The 17443-nt window shown below is 37.9% G+C and overlaps 1 protein-coding gene and 1 long non-coding RNA gene across 3 annotated transcripts; both read right to left on the bottom strand.

Annotated features, from left to right (window-relative positions):
* Window positions 1-2724: 2724 nt before the first annotated feature.
* Window positions 2725-10026, bottom strand: LOC127139173 (uncharacterized). Of its 2 annotated transcripts, XR_007809173.1 has the most exons (6): window positions 9750-10026; window positions 6708-6913; window positions 5482-5606; window positions 4932-5048; window positions 3628-3679; window positions 2725-2881 (listed from the first exon to the last, which is right to left on the bottom strand). It is a non-coding gene; the product is annotated as an uncharacterized LOC127139173 (long non-coding RNA). The 2 variants fall into 2 exon arrangements; XR_007809170.1 differs by lacking the exons at window positions 5482-5606; window positions 6708-6913; window positions 9750-10026 and having other exon boundaries at window positions 4932-5181.
* A 999-nt stretch (window positions 10027-11025) lies between these two features.
* LOC108902468 (acetylcholinesterase collagenic tail peptide) lies at window positions 11026-17443 on the bottom strand. The gene is made up of 15 exons (XM_018704325.2): window positions 17327-17443; window positions 16357-16443; window positions 16044-16153; window positions 15782-15823; window positions 15536-15562; window positions 15297-15368; window positions 15011-15076; window positions 14730-14756; window positions 14564-14608; window positions 14429-14464; window positions 14236-14316; window positions 13748-13844; window positions 13243-13352; window positions 12957-13076; window positions 11026-12247 (listed from the first exon to the last, which is right to left on the bottom strand). Exons 2-15 carry the CDS (start codon window positions 16430-16432, stop codon window positions 12230-12232), a joined length of 927 nt encoding a protein of 308 aa, XP_018559841.1. The 5' UTR covers window positions 16433-16443; window positions 17327-17443; the 3' UTR covers window positions 11026-12229.

The raw sequence follows: 17443 nt of genomic DNA, 5'->3' as shown, positions 1-17443 counted from the left end.
TGATACACATGAATAATCCATCTGTTCACATTTATTCACTGAAAATGTAACTATTATTCCTGCATCTTTCAGAACGAGGAGAGAAGACACAACTGAAGAGAAGAGAAAAACCAGAGGAGAGGAGAGGAGGTGGGAGGGCAACATGACGTGTAAACTCTCTGATGTAAAAGGTTAATATTTCTTGTCATCATCAGATTTAATGCAGTGATGAATTAAATCTCTGTTTACCTGATTTCTAAAGTTTTTAACGTCTTCTGTTTTTCGTTTAGAGATGATGAGAGAGGAGAGGAGGTGGGAGGGCAACTTGATGTGAAAACATCTAATAAAAAAGGTAAATATCCATTTATCAGATGTTATTAGCAGATTTTAAGTTCATTTAGTTCATTGTTCTAAGTTTTAACTATCACTCTTTTGTCTGCTGTTTATTTTTGCAGAGAGGAGAAACAATTAAAGAAGAAAAGAGACATGAAGAGATGAGGAAAAAAGACATTAAAAAGAAGAGAAGAAGGTGGAGGGCATTATGAAGAAGACTCACATATAAAAGGTAGGAAACTAACATCTCTGAAAAGCAGTCTGAAAGCAGCTTTACCTTCCATGAAATAACTTTAGGAAAAAAACTGAAAAGTTTTTCTCCTCCTGTGTTTGCAGCCAGGAAAACTCAAAGCTGCCACTTCACAAGTGAACCACAAAGATTTTTATCACGATCAAACTGTACAAATCAGGGATTTGAAATACAAAGTGACAACAAAAAGAAACGTCTCTGTTTGGTTTCTATGGTTTATGTTTTACCACATGGTTTTACTTTTGCAATTGATGCTAAGGCAAATAAAACTGGCCCTACCTATCTTCTGCCAGCTATAGTGATAGTTAGCTCATAGCCAGAAACATTCTCTAGAGCCCATAGCTTAGACATAAACATAATTATATACATAGACATAGATTTCAAATGTGTTTCTGGCGTGTGTCGTCATGACCCGTGACATAGATACGTTGTGATTGCACGTGACCGGAGGACAGGAGAGCAGACAGAGAAACAAAGTCGGTAAAACGAGTGAAAATACGGAGTAAAACCAACGTTTGAGTCGTCGTTTCATTTCTTTGGTTAGTTATCACTGTGCAAGCAAAGCTTTGGAGCTGTTTTTGTCCAACGTAGGTGACGCTGGACGCTCAACACACCTGCTGCGCAAAGGTAAGGCTAACGAGCTAACTAAATAGCATTAGCCTTCTCTTTTAAATCATATCTTTTGGCCATATTTTTTCACTCGTTTATATCGCGAATTGTCTGGTTGTGTTCCTGTGACTAAAGCGTCTCTAACATGAGTTATGGGGACTACTGTCGGACCTTGGCAGTCGTTTTGTAACCCACAGATATTTTTGCGCCTGTACAGTTTGTGGCCGCTTAGCATCTCGTGATCGTTGTCTCTCTTTGGTCATTTTGCATCACTTTGCGTCTCTACCTGGCTGTTTTATACCAATTTATGTCCAGCTTTATTAGTCTTTATAGTTTGTCTTTTGTGGGCCTGTGTGTGATAGTAATCTGTTCATGGCCAGAGAAGAAATAGGAAGAAATAGGATTCAAGTGTCTGACCATGTGCCTGTTAGGAATCCTGATGAGATTTAAATATTGAAGATTGAGAAGAAGAATTGACTGAAAGAGCCAATCAATCAATGTGCAATCAATGTACTCGACATTTAAGTAAAATGTCGGCTTCTGTAGTATAACTTCACCTAAAACAAGCTTTGGAACTGTTGTTGAGTTGGGCAAGACGCTGAACACGCGAAGGTCAGGCGTGTTAGCATTAGCCTTCTCTTTTTATCACATCTTTTGGCATTCTCTCCATTTTCAGTCGGTTTTTTTTTTTTTTTTATTGCGTGGGTTTTTAGTTTTGTGTCTCATTTTAAGCTCGTTTGTGGCGGTTCAGCATCTCGTGATTGTTTTGTCTCTACCTGGCTGATTTCTATCAATTAATGATAAGCCTTTTCTCTTTGTGGTTGTTTTGCAGTCGTATTGTGTTGTCTCTTATGGGACTTGATCCCCTGTAGTGTTTATTAGTGAGAAGTCATTTGTTTGTGGTGACTTGAGCACAGTTCCGAGATAGATAACATGGACTATTGTAAAGTGTTTCGTTTTCAGTGGCATGTTCTTCCACAGTCTTTCTCAGTTTTTAAAAAAAATTTATTTATGTAACAGTTCTGAGTTTTTTCATGTATTGTACTTGTGTTTTCCAGATCTACGTGTTCAGCTTCTGTAGCCTGGACAGAATTACCAGCTCTAACATTACAGACCAAAAAGGTATGTGTACATTCAAAGTTAAACAACACAACACAAGCTTGTGTGTTGCCTGTGACAGTAATCTTTTAAATTCTTCCTGCTGTAATAGTAATCAGTAATAAGTTGATAGAAACTTCATTATTGTCAGATATATATGTGTCTATTTGGGTATAGGTGTATTGATCATTTTCCTTTATATATTTCTCTTTTGATTCCTCCAGGTGTCACCACTTTGTCCATGAGTCCTCGAATAAAACAGCAGCCTCCAGGTAATTTAGAAATGCAGAGCATATATATATCCAGTAATTGACCTTAAATCTGAATAACTGAATAATAATTTTTCAAAAGAAATAGATTTAACTCTTTATTTACATAGTTCACATATGAACAGTTCAGTTAATTTCACAGATAAATGTTCTCTGTTTTTCAGGTGTTTTCACAGAAACAGCTGGTGAAGGTAGGAAAATGTTTTTATTTGTTGTTTAAAAAAACAACACACACATTAGGTGCAAAAGTTAAAATGATGAGAGCAGATCATAGATAGATACAAGATGGACTGATCGTGCTGCAGGCACTAGCCAGCATGTGCAGAGAGTTGAAGTTCTGTACCTGAAGGGGATGAAAGAAAACAAGCTGTTAATTCAATACACTTTATATATACCACAGACTGATAGATTCAAGCAAGTGGAGACATTTTGTTTTAGCTCCCACCTGCTTAATTACAACACTATAATGTAGTTATGAGCACATTTTCCAAATACTAATGTCTCTCTATTAAGCATTTTTAAAATCATTTAATTGCTTAGAATAATTGTATCATAGTCTTTGGAAAATGTGCTCATAACTACATTATGTGTAGGGTGGGAGGATAAAGCAAAACGCCTCCTAGTGGTCAAACTTCTGCCATTGTCTTTGCTGTGGTTTGTTAAATGTCTGGAACAAAATCATCTAAAGTTTCTTACTTCTGAGTTGAATTTGTCTATTTTCAAACTAAGGAAAAATGCTAAATATTCTCTACATTACTGAAACATAATAATAATAATATCATTTGATACATACATTTAAAGGTTTAGACTTTTTAACTCTTATTTGTTAGACATTTCTTGAAGGTTTTAGATTTACTTGTTATGATTAGTTTTAGACTTAATTTTTTTGGCTTATTATTTATTCATTAAAGGTTTTAGACTAAATTTTGCAGCTACATTGTGGAAAAATACAAATTAAGAGTAATTAAAACTAATAAGTTAAAGCAGCTTTAACTTGGTGATGTTTGTCCAAGACAACAAGTTTTAAAGTGTCAAACTGCAGCTGAGATTATGAGAGAGGCAGACTGAAAACAATGAATGAACACTGACCTCCTTCATGTCGGTCTCTTCTCTCTGTGGTTTGCTGGTTGAAGTTTGAGTCCTATGGAGAAAATTAAAACCAACAAACATTAATATAAAGCTGCAAATGTTTAAACCATCACAATAAAAACACTGATAGTTTCTAGGTATTGAAGTTCAAACAATGGAAATGTAAAAGACATTAAATCCATAAAGAAACCAGTGTGAGGGTTCATTGTTACTAGACTAATCAGACCTAGTTCAAGAATTAGATTTGATTTTTACACAAAGAGAAGTAGTGCTCCTCTGTCCATCAGTCCCTGACATTCACAGAGCAGCAGTGGATGGAAATGTGCATTCCTTAACATTTTTTCTCCTGCCTCTGTCTGATCATTGATAAGACTGGAGTTATTGTCTGTGCCTTGTTAGAATCATCAGTCTGTCTGTAGTAAGAAATTACAAAAATGAGAGGAATATGGCCTGTAGACAGGTGGTTGATTTGTTATTAGAAAATAAAAGTAACAAAGCCAAAGTACTGCAAACTAATGTAATAATTATTGACAAAATAAAAAAACTTTTCATCATTAGCAATGATTAATGTGACTTCTGTCTTTTCTTTAAAAAAGCTTCCTCAGTCAAGCAGTTGCACTTCAGCATTTCACAGTATTAAAGGATATAAACCTAGAATTTTTAAACTGAAAAACCTCTGGATCATTAGCTGCTGTTAATATTACATTATGTGATATATAAGAATGTCGCTATATTATATATTTAGTGAATTTTATATATAGCCTATAAGCTAAATTCAGTCAAAGTAATGAGTCCTGCAAGGTTTGCTGTGTGGAAATAAACCCCAAATTAGCTGTAATCAAATAGACTGGATGAAGGACAGTTGATTTAGCCAAACACAGGAAGATATGAAAGCACAAAGCTCTGCTATACTCCACAATTCTTATGACTGAATTTAGCCAATGGTCTGAAAAGTTCAGTCTTTCATGAAACTGAATCCAGTTTATAGCTGTATACTTTGTTAGTTCTTGTTGATAAGAAACCACTGATATCTTTGTTGTATTATTTCAGTTTCTCAATAAACATCTGATACATTAATGTTAATTGTGTGTTTTTCATTTGCAAAATATGACTGAATATGGTGCCTGAGCTGATGTCTACCTGTGTCATTTCGTCATATTACATGTCAACATATTACTTTGTAACTTGCTGTCTCAGCACTTTGGGAATCAAATCAAATCAAATTTGTTTTTTTCAACAAAAACGTCATTATAGTTCTACACCACAAAGTCGCAACACTCAGCATCCACAATGTGAAGCTTTACCTGGATGAGGAAGTAGCAGACTGAGCAGTGGAACATCATCTCTGTCATCTCACTGATGAGGCCTCGTCTCCAGCACACAGATGCACATTAACCGCATCTTGCTTTGCACCGTGGGCACTAAAATTCACAGTGAAAAGAACATGTAAACAACAGAACTGAAGAGGATCATTTTGTCCGATTTAATCAACTACACTGACACGTTTTGACTGCCAAGCCTGCAGTCTTCATCAGACATGCTGCTGAAGCTTCCTGTCAGCTGACTTATGTGGACATGGTCCTACCTGTTACCACATAAGTCAGCTGACAGGAAGCTTCAGTAACATTCCTGAAGAAGACTGCAGGCTTAGCAGTTTCAACAAACAAACAGAAAAAACCCTATTGTCTATAAGAAATGAGTGAACTAACTAACTATGTAAACCAGTCTGCCAATCTTTCCACAGTTCAAATGCTTTCTGTTTTTACATTAAAGTGAAATCGTGAACTTGTCCAACATCTTTTTTTTTTTTTTTTTTTTAAAGCATGTTTATAATGAAGAGTAACACAACTTTACCTCACAATGAGTTGCAAGTGACAGTCCCATCAGGTGAGAGTCCCATGTGTGGCCACTTTGGAGGAAGCCAGAGACCACTTTCCATACAGGAGAGGCTCTTGTACTCTTCTGGCTTGCACCCATAACTGTAAACAGTACACAGAAACAAAATAGTGATTCTTCTCTCTAAACTTCTGACACTATTAACTTTATGTTAATAAATTTCAATTCACCCAATGCCTCAGCAAAAATCAAAGTTTAGAGAATAATACTTAACCTTAAAACAGGCTTGTGGCTCAGAACTGTTTTTACTTCTTATGAATTTTCTGACGATGTGTCAGATTTATCTGGTGTCCGTGTTTATAAAACCAACTCTACCTCCAGCAGCTACAGCAGTAACATACTTCCGACACACTGATGCCTCAGTATCAATCATCTTATATTGTCACATATAACAATATCAGACCAATAATATACCAAACCAGTACTTTTACTTTAGTGCTTAAACTACATTTTGCTGCTTATAAACCAAAGAACAATTTTTCATTCAGGACTTTTACTTGTCATGGGTTATTTGTACATTGCTGTATTGGTACTTTTATTGAACTGGATACTTTTTCCATCACTGCTCAGAACTCAGCCTAATTCAAAGTTTACAGACATTTATTGTCAGAATCACATCTGCCTTATCCAACTACAATAAAGTAAAAAGTAAAAATTTCCTTCATAAACCTTTAACGTATATTGTCCTTAACTCAATTTCAAACAATAGAGATAACATATGTTTAATGATTGCAATCAGTCTCTACTAGAACACAATTAACAATGGAAGTGTGATTTGTTTTTTGCATGTTATGGAATAATATTCTAAACAAGTGGTTTGCAGGTGGACACATGACAGAGGGTCAAGAATGCAGGAAAATGAGAGCAAACAACTTCGGTGTGCTTAGATTAGAATAATGTAACAGTATCTGTGTATGTATATGTGTGTGTGGGTGTGTTTGTATGTGTGTCTGTGTTTTCAGGTCAAACTGACCTGAAGACCATATGAAGGATGTAAATGTGTGTGGTATAGTAGCATGTGTGCTCAATTTATTTATTTATTTTTTGTTTGTACATGTTTATCATAGAAAATAAGCTAAGGCCATTGAGTTTCAGGTAGAAAAAAAATATACTTGTATCATTTTTCTTCTTGTAAAAATTTAAATTTGACCCATACCATACAACTGTTAATACAATTTATTTACCTTGTCAATCATGTAACATCTCAGTGTCGTCCTCTGGGTTCTCAGCTGACTAATGGAGATGCAGTGAGGCCTCTGGACCTTCCTTGTTGATCATCTCTGGACTTCATCTTCCTCTGATAGATGCAATGCCTCGACATGGGCTTACCTCTCTGATAACCGAGGTTAACTGTAGGAGCCCGGTCTACAGACACAGCACTGTTTAAAGCCTAAAGAGAACCATAATAAACACTTGTATCAACAGGTTGTGTTGCACCATAAATCACAGAACAGAATAATGATGTGCCCCCCCCCCCCAACATACACATGTCACACATATGCCGGGTGGCTACACCAGTGTCTGATATTCTGAAAACGTTGCCATGTTTAGCATCTCAACTAACACCATGCATGTAGGACACAGACACAGAATACACACAACTGTATGAATGAGTGTCAATATTGATTTTATACATCTGTGATGTATAATGTATAATGTATGCATAGCCTTAAAAATGTGCAGTGATGGATATACAGCTCTGGAAAAACTTAAGAGACCACTTCAAATTTTTCTGAAATCAGCATCTCTACATGTTTGACAGCCATTCCATTCTAGTGCCTGTTGAATTCCAACACAAGCACACTTCATTCTACTTAATGAGGTATTGATTAGGTGATCACCTAAACCAAATCTTGTTTAACAAGGAAATGTATAAAAACCACTGCTGTGGTCACCACTATCCTCTTGCAATAGGACCAGCTGGATGGCAAAAACAGTGCTAGTAGTACCTCAAAAGTAATTGAAATAATAATAAAAAAAAAAAAAACTACTGACCATGCCAAAACAGAAAAGTTTTGAGTGAGGAAAAGAAGGGTTCAATTCTGGCTTTACTGGCAGAGGGATACAGGTTGCTTCCATCCTTAAAATTTGTAAGATGGCGGTTCATAAGAACAAGGTCAAGCAGCAGACTTTGGGGACAAGAAAGCTACAGGCTGGCAGAGGGCGAAAACGATGGGATGACCATCAACTCATTCGAATGTCACTCAGCAACTGCAGGATGACATTAAGTGACCTACAAAAAGAATGGCAAACGGCAGCTGGGGTGAAGTGCACGGCGAGAACAGTTCGAAACAGGCTCCTAGGGGCAGGGCTCAAGTTGTGTAAAGCTAGAAAAAAGCCCTTCATCAATGAGAAGCAAAGAAGAGCCAGGCTGAGGTTTGCAAAAAGACCATAAGGATTGGACCATAGAGGACTAGAGTAAGGTCATCTTCTCTGATGAGTCCAATTTTCAGCTTTGCCCAACACCTGGTCATCTAATGGTTAGACAGAGACCTGGAGAAGCCTACAAGTCACAGTGTCTTGCACCCACTGTAAAATTTGGTGGAGGATCGGTGATGATCTGGGGGTGCTTCAGCAAGGGTGGAATCGGGCAGATTCGTCTTTGCAAAGGACGCATGAATCAAGCCACGTACAAGGTTATCCTTGAAGAAAACTTGCTTCCTTCTGCTCTGACAATGTTCCCCAATTCTGTGGACTGGTTTTTCCAGCAGGACAATGCTCCATGCCACACAGCTAGGTCAATCAAGGTGTGGATGAAGGACCACCGGATCAAGACCCTGTCATGGCCAGCCCAATCTCCAGACCTGAACCCCATTGAAAACCTCTGGAATGTGATCAAGAGGAAGATGGATGGTCACAAGCCATCAAACATAGCTGAGCTGCTTGAATTTTTTGCACCAAGAGTGGCATAAGGTCACCCAACAGCAATGTGAAAGACTGGTGGAGAGCGTGCCAAGATGCATGAAAGCTGTGATTAAAAATCAGGGTTATTCCACCAAATATTGATTTCTGAACTCTTCCTAAGGTAAAACATTAGTATTGTGATGTTTCAAAATAACTATGAACTTGTTTTCTTTGTGTTATTTGACGTCTGAAAACACTGCATCTTTTTTGTTATTTTAACCATTTGTCATTTTCTGCAAATAAATGCTATAAGTGACAATATTTTAATTTGGAATTTGGGAGAAATGTTGTCATTAGTTTAAAGAATGAAAAAAAAATGTTTATTTTACTCAAACACATCTATAAATAGTAAAATCAGAAAAACTGATAATTTTGCAGTGGTCTCTTTATTTTTTCCAAAGTCTTTTAAGTGGGATCAGAGAGCAAAGGTAATTTTACAGTTTTACCACCAGAGGAAAAAATAGTACATTAATTAAGAGCAGACACAATCTTACAGTTAGCAGAAGAAAAATATCTCTGGATTTTATACAAAAATTAAAAAATTAAAGGGTTTGGACCATGTCACTCTGATGACCCTGGAAAGCTTACTTAAATGTGTCTTCAGCTTCAACAGCAACTGTCAGGAGTAAGGACGCCCACTTAATCAAATACACATGTATTCAACTTGTGTTGTGCTTTACTATTTTTTAAACACTCTCCAGGTCCACCGGTGAATACGTGTCGGCCACAGTAGAGCTCAGTGACCTGATAATAGACTGTCGCCTAAAGATTTTACACCACTGGATTCACAGCAGGGAAAACAGTTCAGAAAGGCCTTAAGCGGTGTACACAGGTACAGTACATGCACAGGTGTGACCCTCTGACCTTTATGCAACAGTGGTGGAAGTACCTTCAAGCCTGATGACACATTATACACTCACAGTTTATCTTATAACATTCTGTAGTAGAGTGATATTTAATACACATGGTATCATGCTATATCAAACTTTTTTTGGTTTTTGGTGTTTGCAGGTTCAGCAGTGACGCGGTCAGGGAGTCAGACACAGATTACAACAGCATCACAGAAAAAGACATCACAGCTCCAATCCCTCCAACACAAGGCTGAACTGAATTAGAGAGAAACACGTTACAACTGCATCTGCCATAGTTAACGTGTGGCAGGATGTAGGAACGTTTAAAATGAGCAAAAATCAAGTCAAGTTATAGCACTTTAAACTCACTTTCTGCCTCCTTTAAAAATGTAAGATTGGGATAGTTTTTGTCAGTCAAATCTGGCAACACAGAGAAATCGATTAGCACCTGCGTAGGAAAAACACACTCACCCGTTTGACGCCATTATTCCACAACTTCTCCAAGACTTCAGCAAACAGGCGGTTAAATCCTCAACAGACAAAATCTCCAACTGGCTAAAATGTCAAAGAACAAAATCTCCAAAAATCAGGCAAAAACGTATTTTGATTCTGTAACAATACAAATGATTAATTTAACATGTCTCTTCGCCTCTGGGTCCAGCAGGTGCAAACAATTAGAACATTTTTTCTTTTGTGTTTTTCATTGATTTCAGTCATGCTGAGTTTGTGCAGGGTCGCCACCTACTGGCAACTCTATATCATGACACCAAAAAGAAGCAAAGGTGATGGAGTGATGGGATAAATTAATATAAATATGGAGGGTTTGGTATAAGCTCTCCCCTTGTATTGGTATTATTGTGTGCGTCATTTAGTAATAATAATTAATAATTGTAGGAAATCACAGTTGAACTGTAAATCAACACAGCAGTGGAAAAGGCTGCTTTTACTGAAGAAATCCTGTACTATAAGAACTATTCAGACCCTTCACTTGTTATGTCAATACTCTGTTAATGAAAGTCCTGCAAAAGAATGAAAGTATAATCAAGAAAATCCACATAAAATATTAAAAGTACTCAAAGCCGAAAAGTCTCCTGTGAGTACTGTATTTTTATACACTACATCATTACATTAATAGTCATGCACTCATGCAAAAGCAGGACTTTGCTGCTGAGCTGGTTGAGGTGCAGCTCATTGGACTATAACCAATGATTATTTTCATCATGAATTAATCAGATTATTTTTTATTAATCCGTTTAATGTATAGTTTGTAAAAATTCTGAAAATAGTAAGATATATCTGGCATTTTTGCAGAACAAGGGACTAAAATATGATGATCAAAATAGCAGTCATTCGACTCATTTCAGCTGCACTTAAACATACTGTTGGGTAGTTAATTACTGATCATTTGTATGCAGAAATCTTTAGAGTAACTCAAGTTGTGAAATAATTGTAGAGCAGGAAAAAAAGCATAATAAGCATAATATTTCCCTCTGTAATGTAGTAGCACCGAGCCACAGCAAGATTTTAATCCATTACTGTCTGACAATCAGTCCTCTGTCAAATGAAAAACTGCTGGTCTCTGTCCATTGATCAAAACATCAAGTGATGCACGTTGCATCTTGTCAAGAGAAATTTGAACAAATGTAATTTGATTTATTGCTTTTAAGAGTCTGCAGTGTTTTACCATACTGAAACTGCTCAGCTGCTGTTGGCACAAGAAAACACTGACGTAGACAAAGAGTGGATTTGGGTACTGGCTTTAATGTTGCTTAACAATGAGGCTGTCTATAATTAAAGATGTGTAAAATGCAGCACCTCAGTCTTTGTGCTAAGGCAGACTAAGCAAGTCATGGAATACCTACTGAATCCACAGAGATAAAATTCATATCCATTTCTACAAACTGTCTACATGTACATATACAAACAATTGACAAAGGAAAAACCTTAAAAATGAGTGACAGTGCCACCATCCACAGGGCACCAGGGGTCACTAAAGGATTTGATGAGTATGAAAAAGATGTGAATCATATCCTGTGGTCTTTGCAGTCACCAGATTTCAACCCAGTTCAAAACTATGGTAGATTTTGGCCTAACATCTTAGCGCTCTCCACCACTATCATCAAAATACCAAATGAGGGGATTATCTTTTAGAAGAATCCCTGCAGAATAGTTTCAGAGACTTCTAGAATCAATGTCAAGGAGAATTAAAGCTGTTCTGGCTGCATGTGGTGTCTTAACATTAATTAACATTGCTAAGACACGTATGTTGGTTTTGCCTTGTCACCTGTCTTTAGGTCTACCTTTGCTTTTTCAAGTAAATTTGTCCCTACTTTCCACCAGGAACCACAACACGATTCCCTATTACATACACACAAATCAAAACGATGAATTCTCTAGTCACACTCCATGCACAAAAGCAACATGAGTGTCCCCTCATCTGCAAAAGTCTTTTATTTAGTCAGTTAAACAATAAACAGTAAAGATGAATAAACTACCTAAATCCTAGTCTGATATCAAGGCAAAAGACAGTAATCAGGTTTTTATTGATCTCTTTGTTGGATTACTGCACAGAATTTACTTTAAATAAATAATGTGTTCTACATTCATGATACAAAACTATTTACATGAGGAAAACATTTCAGAAGAAAAGAGCAACACTGTGGATCGTTTAAGGATTGTTTGAAATGTAAATTCTGGGAACAATGGGCATGCATGTATAAATCATATTAGCAGAAATGCTGAAGTTAAGACTCACTGAAATATGTCATTTCAATAAAATAATAATGACACAGTTAACACGCATTCACACCGGGAAACTGCCCAGTACAACCACAATGTGAGCTACTGACCACTGAGCAGCCCAACTGGATCAGGTCAGATGAAGTGTCTTGCTCAGGGGCACTTCAGTGGTAGTAATATAGCACTTCCAGTCTGTATTGAATGGAGTGTGGTCAGTGTCTGGAGTAATCCTGGTCCATTCAGGCAACATGAAAACAAAAAGAGGAAAAGGGTAAAAAGGATGAAGAGGACATACACCTTCATCCTGTCCACTCCACACGAAGGGCTTCTCAAACCAGTTAATAGGAAGATACCCACTTACTTACTAAATGTAACTACTCTGTGCATCGTCCCATCTTTGACTGCAGTAAATATTACTTTGGTGACACATACAGTGTAACATTTTCTATATTCCCCTTTAATGTGTCCAAATTCAGTGCACATTTGAAGGAAATTTCTGAAAAGTGAGCAAAAATTTAAAATAACTTAAAATGCTGGCAGTATTTGAACCTCAAAGCAAACAAAGCACAACTCTCACCCAGTTTTTAGAAACAATTAAATGTGTAGGATTGTTTGGGAAAGAAAATGTATAGTGGTTAACAGTATAACTTCTCTGAGAAAAATGAGCATCATCTCACAGAAAAACCTCTGGTAACTCTGGATAATTAATTCCTGCCATTTAATTTCTGTTTCGTACATAATAAATTTGAAATTAAATAATGGAAACACCACAACGTGAACATTTCAACCTCCATGAAGGAGGATTTACTGTGGGATTGTTCTATTAGACTGCAGTGGTTTTAGCCAGGTATACCCAATAAACTGAACTAAACTATATATTTTTGTGGTTTTTATGATGTTTCCATTCTGGTGTTTTTATGTCTGCCCAGCAGTAGTTACCAGTACGTTGATCCACTGGGATTCAGAGTAGATGTACAGAGCCCGTCTGTCTGTCCGCAGCACCATGACGTTCTGCCCCCGCAGCCTCCTCATCTGTTTCTCTCCATCTGCAATAAAGATCTGGAGACAAACTGGTATAAGCCTGAACACTACACACTACACTTGAAAATGTATTTTTCAATTCTTCAAGGCAACTCCTACGACTGACTTGTAAGTCTGCCTCTTCACTTTTCAAAATAAAATGTACATTAAAAAAAACAGCGGTCAACCTGTGTGTTAAACTAACCGTCTGGACTCTGTCCAACAGTCGCTCTGGGGTTTGACCCTGTGAACAGCTACATTCGGCTGAAGGACCTGGTTTTCCTGTGTCTCCCTGAAGGCCTGGTAGGACGTACACTGCAACACAAGGTATCAACAAATCAACAAAATGTGATTCCCCTACCACCTGGCCAGGACACCTGTGTGGACACAGACATGGACCAGACAGTTTGAATTCCCCAGTGTATCACCGGCAGGTGACAGAGAAAGAAGAAATAGTTCTTCTGTACACTGATGACTTTATTTTGTTATACAGTAAAATAAACCCCTTGTCCCCATATGTCGACGTAATTTTTTTTCAAAAACTCCCTCCTGTTCAAAGACAAGGTTTAGCTTTTATACGAATCAGGTCCTACTGATCCAAAAAGCTAGGAGAAATTAAAAATGCAGACAAAATCAATGCTCAGGTCTTCAGAAATGAATCTCATTTGGCTCCACCTTCCACACAGAGGTATCTTCCTGCTGTTACAAACCTTGTCCAGGTAGTCCAGGATCCCCAGTCAAACCAGGTAGTCCTGCTGGACCAGGATGACCCAGCCTCCCTGGAGGTCCACGAGATCCCTTCAACCCCTGCAGACAGATTGATTCATTCACTGAATCATCATTGGTTGACCAACCCTTTACAATCAGCTGCGGTAAAACGTTGAATTTAGGCCTGAGACTAGAAGATATTACAGTTATACTGCAAGCAGACATGCAGAACAACATTATTCCCTGAGAGATGCGTCTCTGGGGTTTTATTTATCAGACACAAAACAGAGCTGCAAAGATGCACAAAACATTTCCCACAGAGATTTTGGGAAAACTGCAAAATAGAATCTATTTTATACCGTCTTAAAACCATGCTCTAAATTACACATTTAAATCAACACATAAATGTACAAGAAAGTATTGTCTAAACTTAAAAATGATCAGTGATTAAATGATCAGTTCCCTGCTAGAACTGACACCATGTACCAACCGTGGTTCCTCTGCCTCCAGGTTCTCCTCTGGGTCCCTGCTCACCCCTCTGGCCTGGATCACCCCGCAGACCTGGGTCGCCCTGGAACAGCACAGCACAGCACAGAACACCATGTCCTCACAGCTTTACTGTACATTCACCAAGTTCTTGACTGTATTTTATTTTGAACTTATCACGTCGAGCTGCCCTCCACCTTCTCTCCAGATACTCCAGCGATGCCACGCTCACCCTACAAGAGACACAGACTGATTTGTACAGTTTGTATAATTAGATTAAATTCTGTCACATTTGCAGGCACAGGAAACAAAAGAAGAGACTCTGTCCTCACCATCTCTCCTTTGGGTCCTCTCTTCCCTTTCTCACCTTTATCACCCTAAAAGATAGATATAAATAAACAGAAAAAAAAAAATTAGATAGAGGTGGCTCTATAGAAATACCAGTGGTGTTTGAAGTGTATAAACAGAGAGAAGTCGTGCAGCATAATCGTCACTTACCCTGAATCCCTTGCGTCCCTTAATGCCCTGCAAATACACACACACGAGTGTGATGAGTTTTGAGATTTTTATGCTACCATTATTTTGCACACCAGCCCACAGTAACATGCATTTTCACTGCTCCTCACAGCAGATAATTGCCATGCTGATATGAAGTAAAATAGCCATGCTCGATCCAGGGTCAAAAGCGTCACTGTACAGTGTGGAAACATGGTGACTGTCCTCATTTATGAGTTACCAAAAGCTGAATGAATGCAACACAAACCCAAGCTACGATGTACCTTTATCATCCCAGGAGTTCCTATGTCTCCATACAGACCCCGCCAGCCTCTGTTGCCCTTCTCTCCCTGTGGAAATGATTTTATATCACAGAGTTAAATCTAACCCTTTATATGCAATAATGTACTGTTTTTTGACTCAATACTCTAAACATTTTTCAGAGTAGTCATCCTAACAAGGTCGCCCTGTAAAGTTATATTACACTAGTGAGTCTTTCAGATTCGAGAGCTCTGCATGTTAGTGTGTAAGTGTTTGTGGGTTGACAGACATGGATTGTCTTTCTGTGACCTTTTCTCCTGGCGGACCCATGGCTCCTTGTATCCCTGGTTCTCCCTCTGGACCCTTCACACCAGGTAAGCCCTGAAATACACACAGCACTTTGACACAACGTAACTTTTCTTCTTATGATCCAATGCTTACACATTAATCTTTGTCTAGAAAAATAAAGGCAGATAGAGAACATGTAGCAAGACTAAGGGATTAAATGTGGTTTGTGTGTGGTTGTATGTGTGTGTGTGTGTGTGTACCTTAGGTCCTCTGGGTCCTCTGCAGCCCTTTAAAACACAACAATGATTACATTTTAGTGAATATTGTTTTATTGTATAACATTATTTCATTATATAAAAAAAGAAATGAATGAATGAGAATGGTGATGGTGGCCTCAATTTTGGGGATTTCACTTTTTTAAATTACACATGCAATTCATTAAATTATAAGTTTCTTGTTTTTTGGTCCCAAAAAGAAGCAGAATTCATAACAGAGATCTGTCGTACCTTTTCCCCTTTAAGTCCTGTGATGTGCTCTGTTATATCAACCTGGAGAGATAAAAATAAATCAGAGTAGTTTCGTTTTTTAAGTCATGCATGTGAAACACTTGGATGCATTTTAGAATTGGTTTGTTAACACACATATAAAGCCCCTGTGTGCAGGATCTGAACTGGACACTGCTTTTGATAGTATCATAAAAGACACTGTGGTACACAACAGTGGATGTTTGTGTGTGTGTGTGTGTGTGTGAGAGAGTGTATTCATCACCATCAGCTCTGCTTTCCGCTTGATTGGAGGAAACAAAGGGGGCGGAAGAGGAGGAGGGATGAAGACTTCACATTTTCGAGCTGACCACCTGTTTCTGCTCGATGGAAATCCTACAGGCAGACACATGTAAACACACATAAAACTCTGAAGTGACTCACTAATCACTGACAGTTACAGCACATTACTCTGTGTACCTGGCAACAGAAGCTTCACAGCCCTATCAGATCCACAGTCATGATAGATAATGGTAAAATATTACTGCTCATGTTCATGGAAAGAACAACTTTGACTTGAACATCTGGTTCGTACTCACTGGTTGTGACAGACGGAGCAGCCGTTTGGAGGCCGCTGAGCAAGGCAGTCCATCCCAGAACCAGCTGAGTCAGCATCTCCTCTTGTCCTGCAACAACTACATGTTTAAATATGTCTGTCCAAGTACTTTGATTCTGAACTGTATGTCTTTATAATACAGCAGATAATTCGTATTTGCATGTATGATTGACAGGTCCAACTTTTTACCTGGTTTCTGTTTTAATATTACATCTGTCTAAAGATTTGAACCATCATTTATTATCCCTCAGCGTCAACACTTCAATCAAGTTCTTGTTGTGCTTGAGAATGTGCAGACATTTCAAACCATTCCTGACAGATCGTACAAACAGTGACAGATTTTTTTTAACTTGTTCAATTCATCAGTAATTGATCAGTGAGGTCCCTGAAACCTTTACCTTTAACTCTTCTGCCTTATTTCAATTTGATATTGAACTGCTGTAGTAACAGGTGGAGAGGAGATCATCTCACCGACTTCAAATGCAATTTCACTTGTTTACATTCTGTAGATTTCACAACCAGAAAACTTATTTACTCCTGAAATAAGGCAGACACAGATTACTCCACTGTAATCAACAAGGAACCAGTAGATTTTTTTAAAGTCCCCCAGTAAACTGATTAACATTGATTTAAAGATCATTAACTCACTTCTACATTAAAAAATCATCCCTAAGAACAGATAAATGAAGAGGCTAATCAAACATGTACTACAATCAATTTGATTGAATCATCTATAAAACATATGAATGTTTGGAAAACTAACCCACTCAAAAACATGTTGCTGCATCTCAAGATTTTTACCCTGATCCATAATAAATTGATCTGTTGTATTTTTCATTATTGTCCTGACTGTGAACCCTGGCACAGATTCTGATGCTTGTCATGGTTCAGATATCAGATCAGGTTTAAGACTGTGTGTTCACATGCATTATGATGTATGTTGTGTGTCTTACCTCAGCACCGTTTCCTCTTCCCAGCTCTGTGTGGACGCTCTCGTTCCTGCAGTGGGGGGATGTCTGTTAGAGCTGCTTCTCTTCCTGGTCATCGTCCAGCAAGAGCTGGAGCAACAA

The sequence above is a fragment of the Lates calcarifer genome, linkage group LG1, assembly GCF_001640805.2.
Source record: "Lates calcarifer isolate ASB-BC8 linkage group LG1, TLL_Latcal_v3, whole genome shotgun sequence".
Classification (NCBI taxonomy): Eukaryota; Metazoa; Chordata; class Actinopteri; family Centropomidae; genus Lates; species Lates calcarifer.
This window is presented reverse-complemented; position numbering and strand designations above follow the sequence as displayed.

Coding starts and splice junctions, on each gene's coding strand:
- LOC108902468 (XM_018704325.2), bottom strand. CDS start 16,432: ATGCTGACTCAGCTGGTTCTGGGATGGACTGCCTTGCTCAGCGGCCTC. Junction 15,077..15,296: donor TGGGTCCGCCAGGAGAAAAG/GTCACAGAAAGA, acceptor TCATTTCCACAG/GGAGAGAAGGGCAACAGAGG. Junction 14,465..14,563: donor GAGGACCCAAAGGAGAGATG/GTGAGGACAGAG, acceptor TGTCTCTTGTAG/GGTGAGCGTGGCATCGCTGG.